We start from the raw sequence: 18,356 nt of genomic DNA on the forward strand, positions 1-18,356 counted from the left end.
AGAAATTTGACTCAAACTATAAGAGGCAGAGTGAGATGGAATTCAGATATATGCTAGAAGAAGAGAGGATCCTCTAAGACTAGAGAAAATGGTAAGGCTATGTGCACACGCTGCGGATTGGTCTGCGGATTTGTATCTGCGGAACCGCAGGTAAAATGACCTGAGGATTGCTCTGCGGTTTTGCCCTGTGGTTTATCACCTCTACAATGGAAGAGATGGTAAACCGCAGCAGAATCCGCAGAAAAGAAGTGACATGTCATTTCTTTCTGCGGATTTAAAACTGCAGCTTTTCCGCAGTTAAAAATCAGCAGCATGTGCACAGCAGATTGTAAATCACCTAGATTTACATGCTACTGTACACTGTCTGCAGAACTGCTGCAGATCCGATGCGGCCAAAACCGCAGCGTGTGCACATAGCCTAAAAGGGATTTTCTACCTATACTGAAAACCAGGGTTGAAGTTGTGTTTGGAAAATGTGTGAAAGTTGACAACCCCTTGGGCCTTATCCTCTACACCTGCCTTTAAATTTACAGGAAGTTAGGTAAAAATGAAGGCATCAAATAAAAAAAAACACGATCTGATGTGTCAAAAAGTAGTAATAAAGTGCCAAGCTAAAAGGACATCTATAAGGTTCAGTAACATATAATAGAAGCAGAAAGAAAAAAATGTACCCAAGAACCAATAATAATAAAAAGTACAAAATTTTATTTACCAAAAAACAACAAAAAGACAGAAAAAGTTATTAAGAAGTGGGAAACCAAAACAATGGCACCAACTACCCACCACACGTTATACAGAGGTTGTACATAAGAATTGATGGGATAAAATACTTCACAAGGTAATACATACAAGGAAAAAATAAAAAATTCCTAGTGGAAAAATGTTCTCCTGCAGGGCAAAACCGCAGGCCAATCCGCAGATCATTTTACCTGCGGTTTTACCTGCAGTTCCGCAGATACAAATCCGCAGACCAATCTGCAGCACGTGCACATAGCCTTACCATTTTCTCTAGTCTTAGAGGATCCTCTCTTCTTCTATTAAAGGAGGTCAAGATGGTACAAACATTACCTCTGGTGGGTGAGGGTGCCTGCCCCTAGGCACGTTTCAGCTATTGCCTTCTTTTGTACTTTTTATTATTATTGGCTCTTGCGTACATTTTTTTCTTTCTGAACCTGCCTTTAAATATTGTAAATACTGCCAATAACCAAGTAAAAGTTTGGTTGTTTTTATGAACCTCGTTTCTCCTTGATTTATTACTGCCCTGGTTCTGGAAGAGGAATTCCTGGAGTCAGAAAGGATTGCGGCCCTGAAGTAAGTGTCATGTACCTAGCACAGAGCAGTACATCGGGACTGGGACACATGTTGTCTGTAGTATGCCAAAGCAAGTGGGAACAGAGCCTCGCCCACGAATACCTTGCTTGGGCATCTTACAGGAACACAATAAAAGTATTCAATTTGCCTATGGTGCCACTGCTGGGAATACAATTTTACACAAATTCAATTGAAAAAAAAATTGAGCTACCCCTAAAATACATTAACTTGATTGGTCCTCTAGAATGAGAAACTGTCCATCTAATACTGTACCGTGTTTCCCCGTAAATGGGGCACCCCCCGAAAGTAAGGCATGCTAGGGGGAGCACTGTGCCTGCTAATATAAGGCACCCCCCCGAAAATAAGGCATACCTTGTTCTGTGCATGGGGCATGCAGCTGTGTCTTGTTCCCGCTGTTCCCTCTGTCCGGTGCCCGCCACTGCAGCCGCGCTGTTCGCAGGAGTTAATCACAGCCTCGGAGCTGTGGGCCGATCTCCGCCCATGAGCCCTGCGCCAATCACAGCGCAGGAACCATGGGCCAGCTGACGTCATCCATAGCCTCTGATTGTTCCTGGGCTGTGATTGGCCCAAGGCTCCTGCACCACCAAAGCACTGAAAGCTGCACCGCGGAGGAAACCAGTAAGAAAGTGAAAGTGTGTGTGTGTTTGTGTATGGGTGTGTGTGTGTGTCTGTGTAAGGGTGTGTGTGTGTGTCTGTGTGAGGGTGTGTGTGTGTGTGTCTGTGTATGGGTGTGTCTGTGTAAGGGTGTGTGTGTGTGTGTGTACGGTACACACATGGGAGGCTGCAGTGGGATACTGTGATAATGGGAGGCTGCAGTGGGATACCGGGATGACGGGAGGCTGCAGTGGGATGATGTGGGATGATGGAAGGCTGCAGTACTGTACTGTAGAATGACGGGGGCTGTAATGGAATGATGGGGGTGCTGTATTGGGGACTGTAAAGGGATGATGAGGGCTGCAATGGGATGATGGGAATATTTGGGGCTGCAAAATGATAATGGCGCTGCTACGGTAAAGGGACTGCTGTGGGTGATTGTTACGGTAGCGGTACAGTGTCCAGTGTCAATTCTTTTTCTTGAGAAAATAAGACACCCCCCCCGAAAATAAGACATGGTGCAACTTTTGGAGCAAAAATTAATATAAGACGGCGTCTTATTTTCGGGGAAACAGGGTAGATGAGGGGGAACCTCAAATTATACTGGGCTAATTCTCTAAGTCATGTCCTACAAGGCAAAACCTGGCACAATTGTTGCGAAGGGGACCCATTTTTCCTGTGTAGACCAGTGTTGGAGATGGTAATTTCTAGGCTTCTATAGATGTAATTGTCAGACTTGTCATAAAATGGAAAATCTTTTCAGTCTCTTGCCCACCAAGTTCTGTTTAGATGATTACATTGGTAATTTATTAAAACCTTCAATACATAAAATTTAATGCAAAAAACCACAATAGATGTAAAGTTCATCCTGCTATAACTGCAAATCAATTTGTTTGTGTCCCCAAACATTAGTATGTGAACTTTACACCATGGCGCTTGTACAGCTGCAGAACAAATAAGATAAAAAATTGCAAAGCATATTCCTTTATCCCACTGTAAACATCACATTATAATACACTTGGCAAATTAATTTGGATGAAATACATAATGTTATGTATGTAAAAACAAGATTGTGCAATCTAAGCAAAGATTGTCTGACCAAGGTAAATGGCAGTGAGCCAATCAGATTATTATAGGCTATTTGTGCCCTAGTAACGATTAACACATGTAGGAAAAAGAAGCCCAAGTGTATAAATATAAGGACAGCAGCACAATCAGAACAGACTCCTACCAGTACTTTGCTATGGCATTTATTGCCTACTTTTTGGCTAGAGCCGATGTGTTGGTATACTTTTCAATTTTCATTGCACTGTTCATCTATTGGATAAATGGAATTAAGAAGAGCACAGCAAAGATGCCCCCTGGACCTATGCCTCTGCCTGTCATTGGAAATCTCCACTTGGTGGACCTGAAGAGACCCCACGAATCTCTGATGCAGGTAGGATACTGTACTTGCTGTATAGTCAAGAAGGGTTCAACAGTATTTAGTTGGGGGCAAAGGAATTGGGGGTGGTTTCTGAATGAGACAGGTACAGTTGGATTCATGTTGGGCATTAAGGGTCTGGAGGTCTTTTTCTTGGCTGCATTATACACAAACTATTGATGTGACTGGGCACCATTTCCCCTGTGGTGGTGAGGCAGAGACAATGAATACTTACTGTCAGATTTCCCTGAAATAATAGCTTATCACTGGAGCTGTCTGCAGGTGGACAGTTTATGATCAACCAATTGTCAAGAGACCATCTATTGAAATATAGATGGTTCAAAGTCAAGAACCCCCTTGAAGAGACTTGTCATGTTCAGTGGCGCACCACCAATATCAGTAGACCACACAGCCTCTATGGGGCCCGTGAGTTGGGGAGCTTGGTGCCAGCATCGGACCCACCCCACCCAGCATCATACTTTCAACTGTATTTGCGATGACGCTGCTGTTGTAAACAATGATGGGAGAGGGAGCCGTCACCTGATGCTCTCTCTCCCATCATTCCCCCCTTTGCGTCTGAGCTCTGTGACATCTCAGCAAAGAGGGCTCTAATGATGTCACTTCAGCGTTCCCTCTGTAATGGGTCAGAAGGCCAGAGATTGCAGAGACCGAAGAAGCAGGGGAACTGGGAGAGGCGAGTATTTATTTTTTATGTATCGAGCGCTATGTGGGGCCTATTATACTGAATGAAGGAATGTATGGGCCAATTATAGTGTATGGAGCACTATGTGGAGCCTATTATACTGTGTGGAGCACTATGTGGGAATTATTATATTGTATGTAGCATTATGTGGTGCCTATTATACTGTATCGAGCACTTTGTAGTGCCCATTTTTCTGTATGGAGAACTATGTGGTGGCCATAATACTGGATCGAGGACTATATGCGGCCCTTAATACTGTATTGAGGGCTACATGGGGCCCATAAGACACTATGGAATGCTATGTGGTGCCCATAGTACTGTATGAAGGGCTATGTGGTGCCCATAACACTGTATGAAGGACTATGTGGTGCCTATAGTACTGTATGAAAGGCTATGTGGGGCAAATAATACTGTATGAAGGGCAATGTGGGGACCTTAATAATGTATGAAGGGTTACGTGGGGCCCATAATACTGTAAGGAGGGCTATGTGGAGTCCATTATATTGTTTGAAGGGCTATGTGGGAGCTGTTATACTGTATGTAAGCAATTATACAGTGTGAAGGTTTTTTTTGGGATCCATAATACTGTGTAGGGGGCTACGTGTGGGTCAATATTTTGCTTGTAGGGCTGGGTGAGGGCCATTATACTATTTGGAAGGCAAGAGGGGCCTTTTTGCAGTGTGGATTGTTGTATTGGGGCCATTATACTGTATGGAGGGCTGTGTGACGATCACCATTGAGACATCATACTGTGTGTTGGAGTCACCATATTTTATCGAGGGTCAGTAGGGTCATCATACTGTGTATGTACTGTGGAAGAATTCACTGTAAGGTATCATACTGTGTTTCAGGGGGACACTATAGTTGGCATCATACTTTATGGAAGCAATGACCACCATGAATTAGAAAAGCCAAATCTGCCCTGATCAACTAACTGATCACTGAACCAGAATATTTGGGGTGTGCATCCTCTTTAATAAAGTTCATTGTTGGAATCAGGGTTTTTTGTTTGGTTCTTTTTCACGACACTTTGCAAAAAACTATTTTATCAGTTCCTAGAAGCTGTGGGAAATGTAATTTGTATAGATGGCGGAGGTCTTCATTGGTAGCAGGACCCTGCCTTCTGCACAGGTGGTATGTCTTCTGCTAATAGCAGAGCTTCAAAGTTCAGCTTAATGAACTTTTTCTTTCATGAGTGGCTATGCTAGTACATTTTATTGGTTAACATCTGAAAAAGTGCAAAATACGTGGACATATGAAAATATCAAAGAATAACTAAATTTTTATGCATTTTTTTATATTTCGCAGGCACTTTTCATGTTTGTAGATTAGTAGGGGATTACAGTCCTGAGATCTTCTCAAAGCAGTGAAAAGTTGGCAGAGAAGTGTGCAGAGTTGAAGGCAGGAATGCAAAGCTCCTGCCCGAGTGAGCACACAGGACAGAGTACGGATACATTAGAAAGTGATAGGCTTTCTATTATATCCATACTCCATTTTGGGTACTCTTGTGAGCAAGAGTTGTGCACTTCTCCCTCTTGTATGGCCCACTTCTCTGCTGTGTTTTGAGCGATCGGTGAGGGTCTCAGGATTCAGGCTCCCACTGTACAGTGTCTACAAAATATTAAAAAATGCATGAAAGTTATGAGACTCTTTAAATAGTTGATTATCAGGATCGCTGATTACAGTTTTGACTGCAACTGAACTCAGAACAAATTGGTCTAAACTCAATACTCAATGAATGTGCTGATTCATCATGAGCCGCTAAACTGAGTTTCATGAGATACAGTTTTGTAATCTACTCAATAAAGTGTGGTTTGGACTGTATTAATGAATAAATATGCATGTTGGCCAGCAGTTGTGGGTGTCTTTGTCCTTTAAACATGACTGCATACCTTGCACTATCTTACCTATGCAGGGTGCAACTACTTTAGAGCCACATATTGTTTTCTCAGGTCTACTGGTGGACACCACAGTTTCTTGTAAGACTTCCAGTTCAGGCCACTGCTTACCTCCAGCCACAGTTTCTCAAACTGTCTCTAACTGTATTACCGCTTAGCTTCCAAGCTATGGCTCCTCTCTTACTGTCTCAGCAGCCATTTCAAAGCAGGCAGACCTATGCATTCAAGTCCCTAAGGTCACCATTGAACTTCTAAGTCCAGGTTCCAGCCTTAGGTCAGGAAATCACTTCAGTTAGCTTTGATCCTTCAAACACTAGCTATTTCTAACTATCTACTGTCAGGCTTACATTTTTTGCTGTTCCGATCAAGTCTTTAGGCCTCTTGATCTCTAACTTTAGTGTTAAGGCAACATCCATCCTCCCAGTGAGTGGACATGGAGCAAGGAGATTGAACAGGATTTTACAGGGGAACAACTGGCTACGTTGATGGTGCTGTCAGCAACATTTTGGGTTTCTTGACCATATGGAGTGAATTACCTGGATGAAGGAATCCTTGCTAGAGATGGGTTGCGAAAACAGGAAAATAAATATTTGGTACATGCCTTGCTACACTATTCAATAGAGCTTTAAACTAAGGCAATATGGGATAGGAAAAACTATGCAGCTAATGATTTCTAATGAGAACCTTGCTATTAAAAGTGGAAATAATGAACAAAGACAACAAATTCTGAATGAAAATAGAGGAGCAAGTAAAAACGACTGCAAACTAAAATGTGTCTATTCAAATACACAGAGCATGGGAAACAAACAAGCAGAATTGGAAGATACAATGTTATAGGCATCACTGAAACTTGGTGAGATGATGCACATGATTGGAATACAAACCTTGAAGACTACAACTTATTTATAAGAAAGAGGCTTGAAAAAGGGGGAGGAGGTGTTTAATTGTAAATTAGGAAAGCATATTTCTCCACAGAGATTCAAGCTTCAGAGAATGGTAGCTCTGTGGAAACTGGGTAAGAATACAAGTAGAGAAGAACAGAAAGGACACTGTTGTAGGTCTTTACTATAGGCCACCTGGACAGAATGAAGTATAGATGAACTCTTTTTACATCAGATGTCTTTGTTCTAAAAAAAATGACATAGTGATCGTCTGAGATTTTAACTATCCAGATATTTGTTGGAATCTCTCAGGAAAGGCAATAGGTTCAGAAAATTTTTATCTTCACTCACTGACAAATTTATCTTTCAAAAGGTAGAAGAGAGAACGAGGGTATATGACATCGTGGACCTAATTCTTTTCAACAGGGAGGAAATGGTTGAGGAAGTAAAGGTGGCTTGGAATTTAAGAGGTAGCTATCATTCTATTCTCGAATTTTGAATTATAAGAGGAGGAAGACCTGCGGCTTCAAGGACTTAGACTTTAACCCCTTCCTGACATCCGACGTACTATCCCGTCCATGGGACCCGGGCCCCTATGCCCATGGACGGGATAGTACGTCTACCGCGATCAGCGGCGCCCACGTGATGAGCGCCGCTGATCGCGGCCGGGTGTCAGCTGATTATCACAGCTGACACCCGGCACAATGTGTCAGGGGTGGTAACGGACCGCCCCCGACACGTTAACCCCTTGCACACCGGGGTTAAAGGGAAGCATCGGCAGGGAGGGGGCTCCCTCCGTGCTTCCCTGAGCCCCCCACGGCAGCGCAATGTGCAGCGCTGCTGCGAGGGGCTCCTTTCCTGCAGGCCCCCAAATCCAAGATGGCTACGGGGGCCTTCGGGGGGCCTGCAGGAAGCTGGCTTCCTCAGTGACTGCAAAGCGCAGGCATGAGGAAGCCTTCTGCACTGCCTGTGACAGATCGCTGATCTGTCACAGTGATCCGTGATGTGACAGATCAGCGATCTGTCACAGGACAGTGATGTCCCACCTGGTACTATTTAATAAAGTTAAAAAAAAATTAAAAACAGTGTTAAAATAATTTAAAAAAAATCGCCAAATAAATTAGAAAAAGAAAAATATTCCCCCAAATAAATCCATTTTTTGGAAATAAAAAAACCCAAAACAATAAAAGTACACATATTAGGTATCGCCGCGTCCGTAACGACCCGCCCTATAAAACTGTCCCATTAGTTAACCCCTTTAGTGAACCCCTTAAAAAATAAAAATAAAAAACGAAGCAAAAAATAATGATTTATTATCATACTGCCAAACAAAAAGTGTAATAACGTGCGATCAAAAACACGAATATAAATATCCATGGTACCGCTGAAAACGTCATCTTGTCCCGCAAAAAACGAGCCACCACACAGCATCATCAACGAAAAAATAAAAAAGTTATAGCTCGCAGAATAAAGCAATGCAAAAATAATTATTTTTTATATAAAATAGTTTTCATTGCATAAAACCGACAAAACATAAAAAAACGACCTAAATGAGGTATCGCTGTAACCGTACTGACCCGAAGAATAAAACCGCTTTATCAATTTTACCGCATGCGGAACGGTGTAAATGCACCCCCCCAAAAGAAATTCATGAAATGCTCGTTTTTGTTCATTCTGCGTCCCAAAAATCGGAATAAAAAGCGATCAAAAAATGTCACGTGCCCGAAAATGGTACCAATAAAAATGTCAACTCGTCCCGCAAAAAATAAGACCTCACACGACTCGGTGGGTCAAAATACGGAAAAATTATAGCTCTCAATATGTGGTGATGCAAAAACTATTTTTACAATAAAAAGCGTCTTTTAGCGTGCGACAGCTGCCAAATATAAAAACCACCATAAATAGTAAATCAAACCCCCCCCCGTTATCACCCCTTAGTTAGGGAAAAATAATAAAATAAAAAAAAGTATTTATTTCCATTTTTCCATTATGGTTAGGGCTAGGGCTAGGGTTAGGGCTAGGGTTAGGGCTAGGGTTAGGGTTAGGGCTGAGATTAGGGTTAGGGGTGTGTTGGGGTTCGGGTTGGAGTTAGAATTGGGGGGTTTCCACTGTTTGGGCACAACAGGGGCTCTCCAAATGCAACATGGCGTCTGATCTCAATTCCAGCCAATTCTGAGTTGAAAAAGTCAAATGGTGCTCCTTCCCTTCCAAGCTCTGCCATGCGCCCAAACAGTGTTTTACCCCCACATGTAGGGTATCAGACTACTCAGGACAAATTGCAAAACAATTTTTGGTGTCCAATTGGGGGCAAAAATATCATCTATGTGGAAAAAAATGATTTTTTTATTTTCACGTCCGAGCGTTATAAACTTCTGTGAAGCACTTGGGGGTTCAATGTGCTCACCACACATCTAGATAAGTTCCATGGGGGGTCTAGTGTCCAAAATGGGGTCACTTGTGGGCAGTTTCAATAGTTTAGGTACATCAGGGGCTCTCCAAACGCACATGACACCTGCAGACCATTCCATCAAAGTCTGCATTCCAAAACGTCACTGCTTCCCTTCTGAGCCCCGACGTGTGTCCATACAGTAGTTTTCTCCCACATATGGGGTGTCAGCATACTTATGACAAATTGGACAACAACTTTTGGGGTCCAATTTCTCCTGTTACCCTTGGGAAAATGAAAAAATTGGGGACTAATTGATCATGTTTGTGGAAAAAATAAGATTTTTTTATTTTCATGCCCGGGCATTATAAACTTCTGTGAAGCCCTTGGGGGTTCAAAGTGCTCACCACACATCTAGATAAGTTCCTTAGGGGGTCTCGTTTCCAAAATGGGGTCATTTGTGGGGGGTTTCCACTGTTTAGGTACATTAGGGGCTCTCCAAAGGCAACATGACACCCGCAGAACATTCCCTCAAAGTCTGCATTCCAAAACGTCACTACTTCCCTTCCGAGCCCCGACGTGTGTCCATACAATAGTTTTCTCCCACATATGGGGCGTCAGTGTACTCAGGACAAATTGGACAACAACTTTTGGGGTTCAATTTCTCCTGTTACCCTTGGGAAAATAAAATAATTGGGGACTAATTGATCATGTTTGTGGAAAAAATACGATATTTTTATTTTCATGCCCGGGCATTATAAACTTCTGTGAAGCCCTTGGGGGTTCAAAGTGCTCACCACACATCTAGATAAGTTCCTTAGGGGGTCTCGTTTCCAAAATGGTGTCATTTGTGGGGGGTTTCCACTGTTTAGGTACATTAGGGGCTCTCCGAAGGCAACATGACACCCGCAGACCATTCCATCAAAGTCTGCATTCCAAAACGTCACTACTTCCCTTCCGAGCCCCGACGTGTGCCCATACAATAGTTTTCTCCCACATATGGGGTATCAGCATACTCAGGACAAATTGGACAACAACTTTTGGGGTCCAATTTCTCCTGGTACCCTTGGGAAAATAAAAAAATGGTGACTAAAAGATCATGCTTGTGGAAAAAATACAAATTTTTTATTTTCATGCCCGGGCATTATAAACTTCTGTGAAGCACTGGGGGGTTCAAAGTGCTCACCACACATCTAGATAAGTTCCTTGGGGGGTCTAGTTTTCAAAATGGTGTCATTTGTGGGGGGTTTCCACTGTTTAGGTACATCAGGGGTTTTCCAATCGCGACATGGTGTCCGATCTCAATTCCAGCCAAAAACGTCAAATGGCGCTGCTTCCCTTCCGAGCTCTGCCATGCGCCCAAATAGTGGTTTACCCCACATGTGGGGTATCAGCGTACTCAGGACAAATTGCACAATAACTTTTAGGGTCCTGTTACCCTTGGAAAAATAAGAATTGAGGCTGAAAAGATCATTTTTGTGGAAAAAATATGATTTTTTAGTTGTACGGCTGTATGTTATAAACTTCTGTGAAGCCCTTGGGGGTTCAAAGTTCTCACCACACATCTAGATAAGTTCCTTGGGGGGTCTTGTTTCCAAAATGGTGTCATTTGTGGGGGGTTTCCACTGTTTTGGTACATCAGGGGTTTTCCAATCGCGACATGATGTCCGATCTCAATTCCAGCCAAAAACGTCAAATGGCGCTGCTTCCCTTCCGAGCTCTGCCATGCGCCCAAATAGTGGTTTACCCCCACATGTGGGGTATCAGCGTACTCAGGACAAATTGCACAATAACCTTTATGGTCATGTTACCCTTGGGAAAATAAAAATTGGGGTGAAAAGGTCATTTTTGTGGAAAAAATAAGATTTTTTAATTGTACCGCTGTACGTTATAAACTTCTGTAAAGCCCTTGTGGGTTCAAAGTTCTCACCACATATCTAGATAAGTTCCTTGGGGGGTCTAGTTTCCAAAATGGGGTCACTTGTAGGGTGTTTCCACTGTTTAGGTACATCAGGGACTCTCCAAACGTGACATGGCGTCCGATCTGAATTCCAGCCAATTTTGCATTGAAAAAGTCAAATGACGCTCCTTCCATTCTGAGCTCTGCCATGCGCCGAAACAGTCGTTCCCCCCCACATATCAGATATCAGCGTACTTAGGACAAATTGCACAATAACTTTCGCAGGCCAATTTCTCCTGTTACCCTTGGTAAAATAAAAAAAATTGAACCTGAAGTATTTTTTTTGTGAAAAAAAGTTAGATGTTCATTTTTTTTTAAATATTCAAAAAAATTCCTGTGACGCACCTAAAGGGTTAATAAACTACTTGAATGTGGTTTTGAGCACCTTAAGGGGTGCAGTTTTTAGAATGGTGTCACTTTTGGGTATTTTTTATCATATAGACCCCTCAAAGTGGCTTCAAATGTGATGTGGTCCTAAAAATAAAATGGTGTTGTAAAAATGAGAAATCGCTGGTCAAATTTTAACACTTATAACTTCCTAACAAAAAAAAATTTTGGTTCCAAAATTGTGCTGATGTAAAGTAAACATGTGGGAAATGTTAGTTATCAAGTTTTTTGTGAGCTGTATCTCTGTGATTTAAGGGCATAAAAATTCAAAGTTGGAAAATTGCGAAATTTTCAAAATTTTCGCCAAATTTCCGTTTTTCTCACAAATAAACGCAAGTTATTTGAAAGAAATTTTACCACTAACATGAAGTACAATATGTCATGAGAAAACAATGTCAGAATCACCGGGATCCATGGAAGCGTTCCAGAGTTATGACCTCATAAAGGTACAGTGGTCAGAATTGTAAAAATTGGCCCGGTCATGAACGTGCAAACCACCCTTGGGGGTGAAGGGGTTAAGGTTAAACTTCAGAAAGGCCGATTTTAATAAGCTCAGAAAGAGGATAGGAAAGGTCCAATGACTGGATGTTCTAAATGTCAGAAATTTTCAATAAGGATGGGAGATTTTGCTAAGTGAAATTTTCACTGCACAATCAGTAACAATCCCAAAAAGAAGGGAGAATTGGAAGCATTTAAAGAGACCAGGATGGATGAACACAAAAGTCAAACACATGCCGAAAAGGAAAAAATAAATGAATATACAATGGAAAAAGTGGGTAATATCTAAAGAAGAACATAATGCTGTCTGCAGGGAATACAGGGCAAGCGTAAGATAAGCCACAGCCAGTAATGAAGTGAGGCTTGCAAGGGTGACCAAAAGCAATAAAAAGCAATTTTAAGGGTATGTCAAAAGTAAAAGAAAAGTCAAAGATGCTATAGGACTTTTGCGGAATGAAAAGGTTGAAGTGATCAAAAATGTTGCGGAGAAGGCCCAACTTTTAAATTCTTATTTTGTATTTGTGTTCTCTAAGAAAGCAAATGTATCTGATCTTCATTGTGCTATGGATGAAATAAAAGAATTTGTATAAAGTTTGTATAAACAGAGAGATGATAAGGGAACACAGCTAATTTAAATTAATTAAAATCTCCTGGGCCAGATGAATTACATCCCAGGGTACTCAGACTGTAAAAGGAGTTAGTGGACAATTTCAATTGATACACATGAATTTCCTGATGAAGAAGTAACTCTGTACTTCGAAACGCGTTAAAATAAACCACCACCTTATTTTACCATACTGGGATATATGTCTCAAATCTGTCGGCAGCGCAAAATTGTCCACTAACTTCTTTTACAGTCTGATGTCTTATGGTCACTTGCTGACCCATGGATCTGCTGCAACTGACTCTCTACATTATTGAATAGCTTATTATTGAACAATTTAGTGAGATTCACATCCAATTAGAAGAGTGTTTCAAGTGGGGTACCACAAGTCTCTGTCCTGGCCCCAGTGTTATTCAACATTTTTTATAAATTATCTAGATAAGGAAACTGAAGGTAAACTAATCAAATTTGCAGATGATGCAAAGCTAGGAGGCATAGCTAGCACTAAGGCTACTTTCACACATCAGTTTTTTGCCGTCAGGCATGATCCGGCTTTTTTTAGAAAAAACGGATCCGGCATAAATTTTGGAGAACTGTAGAAACGGATCCGTTTTTTTGCTGGATCCGTCTCTGTTCCTGGGGGCTGGCCAATTGGATCTGAGCATGCGCAGACTTAAAAAAACCGGATCCGGTTGCTGGATCCGTCTTTTTCTGGATCCGGCGCATTCCGGCGCCCATAGACTTTCATTGTAGCAAAAAGCTGGAAGCGCCGGATCCGGCGCTTCCGGCTTTTTCGCCGGAGACAAAAAACGTTACAGTAGACGTTTTTTCAAGACGCCGGAATGAGACAAGTTGCCGGATCCGGCAAAAAACGGATGAAACGCAATGCCATCCGGCACGATCCGGCGCTAATGCAAGTCAATGGGGAAAAACCGGATCCGGCATTGCATTTTGCCGGATCCGTTTTTTCCAAAAAAAGCCGGATCGCGCCTGAAGGCAAAAAACTGATGTGTGAAAGAGGCCTAAAGAAGACAGAGATAGGATTCAGAATGATCTAAATAAGCTTGAACAATGGGCAGCAACTAATAGATTCAACATCTAGGCAAGTAAAATGAAAATTACATCTACAGAATGGGAGGGCTAGAACTAAGAAACAGCATCTGTGAAAAGGACTTGTGCAGTCTGTGATCTATTAGTATACACATCAGTCAACAGTGTAATACAGCAGCAAAAAAGGCAAACACACTTCTGTGATGGATTAAGACAAGCATAGAGTCTAGAAGACGTGAAGTAATTATCCACTATAAAATCACATCCATACCACATAGTTTATCATTGTGGTTTGCCCAGATGAAGAGGTAGGATAACTTCAAAACGCATTGACAAATAAAAATAGCATCTTGCCTCCTTTTGTATATTGGATTCTCTGCAGCGTAGTTTTACACCCACTTTCATCTCCAAGTTTGTCTATTATCTGTTTGTTAGATCTGCTGCAACCGTCATTGCTTAGGCCTCTTTCACACTTCAGTTATTTGCATCAGTTACAATCCACCAAAAAGGCAGACAAGCGGATCCGTTCTGAACTGATGTGAACGGATGGCACAGGATCCGTTTTTAGACGGATCATGAAAATGAGGAAATTTAAAGGAACCGCTGGCTGGGAAGGAGAGAGAGAGAGAGAGAGAGAGAGCGAGGGAGGGATGGAGAGAGAGAGAGAGAGAGAGAGAGAGAGAGATTTTTTTTTCCGGCACCCAGACAGATTTTGGGGTTAATTCAGTGTCTGGAGGATCCGCCGGAAAAAGAAACGTTGCAAGCTCCGTTTAGAAATCTTTGAGGATGGTGACGGACACTAACATTGTGGTGGATCCTCAAAAAAACGGATGTAACGGACGGCAATCAGTCATGATCCGCCAATAATGAAAGTCAATGGGGAAAAAAACGGATCCGCAAAGAAAAATGGCGGATACGTTTTTTTTCTAAATTGGCGGATCTTGACTGATTGTCAAAAACGGAAGTGTGAAAGAGGCCTTACAAACTAACAAAGGGGTTGTGACTTTCACATCTCCCCTAGTTGAGCAAATCCAATTTTCTCTTTTTGTAATCTGGATAAGACCCTGTTGCTCTTATTGTCATTCCAGTTTTTATCTACACACATAAGATGGTTTATTGAATCCTGCATTGAGTTGTGGGCTGGACATGATGACCTATGATTCTATGATGCCGTGACTGTGATCATTTCAAACTTTTTGCATATTCCCCAAGCTTTATGGTCTCAACAGCAACTGTGGCTTGTTGGAAGCTTATGTTTATTAGTTCTGTTTGAGTGACATTGTGGTATACAATTTTTGTCTCTACAGAAGTACTATTCAAATGAATGTTTTATATAACTAAAAAAATTATATTTTGCAGCTTTCTGAGAAGTATGGCGAAATATATACTTTGCACTTTGGACCGAAGAAAATGGTGATACTTTCTGGATATAAGATAATAAAAGAAGCACTTGTTACGCGAGCTGACGATTTTGGAGAACGAGCGATTGCTCCAATCTTCTATATTTTCTCTAATGAGCATGGTATTTATAGAACTATAATATTGTGCATTCTATGAATTGTAAAATTCACCATAATGAACTGTTAGGGGAGCAAAATACTTTGAAGTCCAGTAACAATAGTTGATTCTGCTAATTGAATATTCACTAACAACATCAATAAATGTCATTTATGAGCAAAATATTATTAATTGAAGAACACTTAAACATCTATGCCAACTCTTAGAGGTTGTGTAATGACTGCAGAAAGTCGTAGTGGGCGGCTAGTGTCCATAATGAATTTTACACAACACATTAGAATGAAGCTGCTTATATTTACCTGAACAAATCCAGGAGAACAAACATTCAAACATTTTTTTATCAGTCAAGTGTGAACATTAATAAGAAAGACACAAAAGAAAAAGGGAAGGGAGGTTATTCCTAGAAAGTAGCCAGCAGTCCTGTTTTTAACTTTTATCTACCTTCTTCTTCATCTCCTTCTTTGGTTTCCTTCTTCTCATTCATCTTCCTCATCATCATAATCATGTTCATTCTTTCTACTTTTTCATTTTACTCTTTTCGTTGATTTCATCTTCCTTCTGTTCATTTTCTTTAATTATTCATCTACCTCATCATTCTCTTCATTTTTTGTTACCTTCAAGTCATCTCCTTCCTAGTTTCTTTTCCATCTCCTTCATCATCATTACCATTCAAATAATCACCATCTTCATTATTCTTGTGGCCACTGTGCAAGAAATGTGTCTGGGCCCCCCTTCTTTTATGGTGACATAACTACAGATATGTAAGATATGTATAAATGGCCACACACATACAGTTGTGGCCAAAAGTAATGACACCCCTGCAATTCTGTCAGATAATACTCAGTTTCTTCCTGAAAATGATTGCAAACACAAATTCTTTGGTATTATTATCTTCATTTAATTTGTCTTAAATGAAAAAACACAAAAAGAATTGTCCAAAAGCCAAATTGGATATAACTCCACACCAAACATAAAAAAGAGGGTGGACAAAAGTATTGGCACTGTTCGAAAAATCATGTGATGCTTCTCTAATTTGTGTAATTAACAGCACCTGTAACTTACCTGTGGCACCTAACAGGTGTTGGCAATAACTAAATCACACTTGCAGCCAATTGACATGGATTAAAGTTGACTCAACCTCTGTCCTGTGTCCTTGTGTGTACCACATTGAGCATGGAGAAAAGAAAGAAGACCAAAGAACTGTCTGAGGACTTGAGAAACCAAATTTTGAGGAAGCATGAGCAATCTCAAGGCTTCAAGTCTTTCTCCAAAGACCTGAATGTTCCTGTGTCTACCGTGCGCAGTGTCATCAAGAAGTTTAAAGCCCATGGCACTGTGGCTAACCTCCCTAGATGTGGACGGAAAAGAAAAATTGACAAGAGATTTCAACGCAAGATTGTGCGGATGTTGGATAAAGAACCTTGACTAACATCCAAACAAGTTCAAGCTGCCCTGCAGTCCGAGGGTACAACAGTGTCAACCCGTACTATCCGTCGGCATCTGAATTAAAAGGGACTTTATGGTAGGAGACCCAGGAAGACCCCACTTCTTACCCCGAGACATAAAAAAGCCAGGCTGGAGTTTGCCAAAACTTACCTGAAAAAGCCTAAAACGTTTTGGAAGAATGTTCTCTGGTCAGATGAGACAAAAGTAGAGCTTTTTGGGCAAAGGCATCAACATAGAGTTTGCAGGAGAAAAAAAGAGGCATTCAAAGAAAAGAACACGGTCCCTACAGTCAAACATGGCGGAGGTTCCCTGATGTTTTGGGGTTGCTTTGCTGCCTCTGGCACTGGATTGCTTGACCGTATGTATGGCATTATGAAGTCTGAAGACTACCAACAAATTTTGCAGCATAATGTAGGGCCCAGTGTGAGAAAGCTGGGTCTCCCTCAGAGGTCATGGGTCTTCCAGCAGGACAATGACCCAAAACACACTTCAAAAAGCACTAGAAAATGGTTTGAGAGAAAGCATTGGAGACTTATAAGGTGGCCAGCAATGAGTCCAGACCTGAATCCCATAGAACACCTGTGGAGAGATCTAAAAATGGCAGTTTGGAGAAGGCATCCTTCAAATAACTGGCAGTAGACTATTATCATTTTGTTTCTACAGCATTGGTACACTGCGGTTCATCCCTCAATCTGGTCTGCTCCCGTATCATCTCCCAACTCAAGATAGGGACAGTCAGGCTGGAGACCCCACTGAAAATCGTGGCCATCGTGTTGTGAGTTCATTTTTCCCTTCACCATTGAGGTCTGATGAACTCCCTCCTCTGGTGAAGGAAGGTAGTGAGACTGATTACCAAACACCTGGGCAGCTAGATGATAACTGGGTGGCTGGAATTGAGGACTGGATATAAGGCTGTCGACGCCCTTCTTCCTGGCTGGTGATTTTCCTGCTGGATTCTTGGAGACCAGTCTGATTCCTGCATCTCAAAGCTAAGTTCTTCTGCTCTGCTTTGTACTCTTCAGTTTTGTTTTTGTCTTGCCTTGTTTTTTGGAAATTCTGCCAGCCCCGGCCGGGGATGAGCTGAATTCCATTTTTGTCTCTGATCTGTTGATCTTTTGCTCTGTCTTCAGAATATACCTGAGTGCTGATATAGTCTTTTGAAGCCTAGCGACTTCAGGGCCTGTTTTTCCTATCAGTCGGGTGGCTCATTTTGATAGGGTTTTTGCGGATGGCAGCCAGCAGCTTTCCTATCCTGTCCTATGTAGTTAGCTTGGGCCCCATCATTTGCTCAACCTATCCTTCTATCTGTGTTTGTGTTTTCATCTTGCTTCACCGTCATTATATGTTGGGGGCTGCCTATTGCTTTGGGATCTGCTCTGGGGCAGTTTAGTTTTTCCCCTTTCTGTCTTTAGGCTATGTAGCTCTCCGGCTGTGATCGAGGGGTCTAGGGCACCGTAGGAACCCCCCACGGCTACTGCTAGTTGTTGTGGATAGGTTCAGGGGTCTGCAATCCGATAGCTGCCAACCTCTCTGGTTTTTCTGGACTTAGCTGTATTTTGTTTTTTCCTCCTTCGGTGACTGATCATAACACATCGACTCTTCCCCCCTCACCCGTTCAGGGATTCTTTTTGTTTCTGACAGTTTTTCCCTGCAAATCGGTGCTTCTCATCTAGAGA

The 18,356-nt window shown here is 41.8% G+C and overlaps 1 protein-coding gene across 1 annotated transcript in view; it reads left to right on the forward strand.

Moving 5' to 3' along the window:
• The first annotated feature begins 1,357 nt into the window (after positions 1-1,357).
• The window catches only part of LOC141047807 (cytochrome P450 2K1-like), a 115,952-nt gene continuing 98,953 nt past the window's right edge, over positions 1,358-18,356 (forward strand). The window contains exons 1-2 of the mRNA XM_073543125.1: positions 1,358-3,364; positions 15,076-15,238. Of these exons, the coding sequence (XP_073399226.1) occupies positions 3,170-3,364; positions 15,076-15,238 (358 nt within the window). The 5' untranslated portion in view covers positions 1,358-3,169. The remainder of the gene's footprint in view (positions 3,365-15,075; positions 15,239-18,356) is intronic.

The sequence above is a fragment of the Dendrobates tinctorius genome, unplaced genomic scaffold (assembly GCF_039654945.1).
Source record: "Dendrobates tinctorius isolate UK_male_01 unplaced genomic scaffold, ASM3965494v1 ptg000129l, whole genome shotgun sequence".
Lineage (NCBI taxonomy): Eukaryota > Metazoa > Chordata > Amphibia > Anura > Dendrobatidae > Dendrobates > Dendrobates tinctorius.